We start from the raw sequence: 2,485 nt of genomic DNA, 5'->3' as shown, positions 1-2,485 counted from the left end.
GCTTTGAAGAATCAAACAAACACAAGTTGTCAACCAAATTAATATTCTTAATTAAATATTTTACGGTTTCTTTAAAAATTCGCATAGTAATAGGATAATATTATATTATTTAAGAATTTATATTTGATTAAAAAGTGAATATATTATCTATAAATTTATTTTCGAGTAAAATGTGGTATTGTAGTTCCACAAGCATTGTTATGCCTTAATTTTAATCATATTATGTAGTTTTTGGTGATACACATGGATATATAGCTCGTGATCTCTATAGTTATATCATTGTAACTGATTATTTAATTGTTGTATCTGAGGAGACACACGACCGATAATTTCAAACACCAAGTGTTTTTTTCAACCGTTTGTTGCATATGAAATCAAATATCTTTTCTACCATTATCTTTTAATTATTTGATATAATCTTTATTTTATTATATTCTTAAATTTTTCCATCTTCTGACGTAGATTTACAAAAATAAGTATGTATGCACATTACTTGTCAAATTAACGTTGTAATGACAAGATACGGATAAATACGGTCTTAACCAAACTTGGAAGAAACAGTGACAAAACATTGAGTTTTCGGTCTTTATAAATATGTCGAGCGATGTCCGATCTCATCATCTTTATCAGATCTTCTTTAGCTTCCGTTTCTTAACAACCCCTGCTGCATACAGAAAACAGTACAACAGTTGTTTACGTTGTTCGTTATTATGTTTAGCTCGAGCCGAAGAAATCCAGGCAGAACAGGAAGAAAAAGAATGGAGAATCCTCTACAGCTGAAGTGCTTGAATCACGTTTCACTATCGTGTAGATCAGTTGAGAAATCCGTAGAGTTTTATCAGGATATTCTAGGGTTTCTTCCCATCAAGAGACCCGGTTCCCTCGATTTCTCTGGTGCATGGTAATTTTAATTTAATTCTACCAACGAGATTCTTTAAACCATTTGTTATTTCTTTTTGGGTTGAAATATTGATTCCCAGTGTTGTGATTGGATAGGCTGTTCAGCTATGGCATCGGTATCCATATTCTCCGATCAGAAAATCCTGAAAGCATGCCTAAGATCGGACATATTTATCCCAAGGACAATCATATCTCTTTCCAGGTATGTTTTATATATTGCATGCTAATGATACATATATGCTTAAATATTTATTAGAATACGTTCTTATAGTAATTAGCTGATTCCAGTGCCAGTGCGATAGCATGGCGACACTGGAGAACAAATTGAAGGAGCTGAACATAGAATACGCGAAGGGTAGTGTAGAAGAAGGTGGAATCCTCGTTGATCAGCTCTTCTTCCAAGATCCCGACGGTAACATGATTGAGCTATGCAACTGCGACAACCTACCTGTAATTCCGCTGCCCGTCGACGCTATCCAGTCATGTTCGCTGACCGACTGCAACGCACGACAACGGCAGCAGCAACAACAAATACAGGCGCAGATGATTGAGCATCCGGTAGAAATCTAGTGACTTATGTGCTGGAACTCTGCCAATGTCAACATGTTTAATGTTTTTTGCCCTGATCAACCACCGTCTTGATAAATTGTTTACTGTGTCGAGATTTGATGGCGCCATAATATTCCAACAGAACAAGGGGGGCCATTGAACTTAAAGTTATTAGAATTATTCTTAAGATAAGCAACCAAAATCCAAAAACTTCAATCAACATTCATGTCATCAAAACATGTAAATATATGATTGTATAATTTTGCGGTCCATGGCTTCGATCGCTTGTCTAAGTAAGAACTTTTTTTTATATATAAATTACGGACTCACTTTTTAACTTTGCAAAGGAAGAAGAAAGCAAATCCTGATGCACATGCTCCGGCCATGCTTCGAAGTCAATTCCACTGGAATCGAGAGAACGTTGCAATGTGAAGCGTGCTCGTCTGGTAGGATGAAAGTCGTGAAACAAAAAATAATTGCTGGCTTTTATCTCCTTTAGTTTAATAGCCGACTACTGACATGTTAATAAATAGGAGGGCTAAATCTGAATCTATGTGGTCCAATCATATAAGTGACTGAAATATATAAATTAAATTAACCTAGGTTGAGCCAAAGTTACACCTATAAAGTTATATTAGTTGGAACATAATTTCTTAATAGATTCCAAACTCATCGTCTAGAAGTAGTTGGTCACTGCCAATCTGTCTTTTATTACCAGAATTATACCCATCATTTTTTTATTTGCCCTCCCGCTCCCAAACTAATTTGGACATATCCAAACCTAAAATATTACTTAAACGATATCAAATTCACTTTAATTATGAACTAACTCAGTTGATCAGAAATATACCTATCATATTAGTTGTAATTCTATCTTAATTTTTCGTCTAATCTATAAAGTATAATCCCAACACAAATATAATCATTTGAAAGTGACAGTTCCATCAGGTAGCCTAATGGAAGATCCCCATGGGGTTGCCGGCTCTTCACAAAACAACACTTTGGGGACAAATATCCCCCCCCCCAAACTCTAAAT

General features: G+C 35.1%; 1 protein-coding gene across 1 annotated transcript; it reads left to right on the top strand.

Moving 5' to 3' along the window:
- Positions 1 to 758: 758 nt before the first annotated feature.
- Positions 759 to 1,470, top strand: LOC120182135 (metallothiol transferase FosB-like). The gene is made up of 3 exons (XM_039187138.1): positions 759 to 901; positions 997 to 1,102; positions 1,189 to 1,470. The coding sequence occupies exons 1-3, from the start codon at positions 759 to 761 to the stop codon at positions 1,468 to 1,470; spliced, it is 531 nt and encodes a 176-aa protein (XP_039043069.1).
- Positions 1,471 to 2,485: the final 1,015 nt, after the last annotated feature.

Source organism: Hibiscus syriacus, unplaced genomic scaffold, assembly GCF_006381635.1.
Source record: "Hibiscus syriacus cultivar Baekdansim isolate YM2019G1 unplaced genomic scaffold, ASM638163v2 tig00112632_pilon, whole genome shotgun sequence".
NCBI classification, from domain to species: domain Eukaryota; kingdom Viridiplantae; phylum Streptophyta; class Magnoliopsida; order Malvales; family Malvaceae; genus Hibiscus; species Hibiscus syriacus.
This window is presented reverse-complemented; position numbering and strand designations above follow the sequence as displayed.

Coding starts and splice junctions, on each gene's coding strand:
- LOC120182135 (XM_039187138.1), top strand. CDS start 759: ATGGAGAATCCTCTACAGCTGAAGTGCTTGAATCACGTTTCACTATCG. Junction 902..996: donor CTCGATTTCTCTGGTGCATG/GTAATTTTAATT, acceptor GTGATTGGATAG/GCTGTTCAGCTATGGCATCG. Junction 1,103..1,188: donor ACAATCATATCTCTTTCCAG/GTATGTTTTATA, acceptor AGCTGATTCCAG/TGCCAGTGCGATAGCATGGC.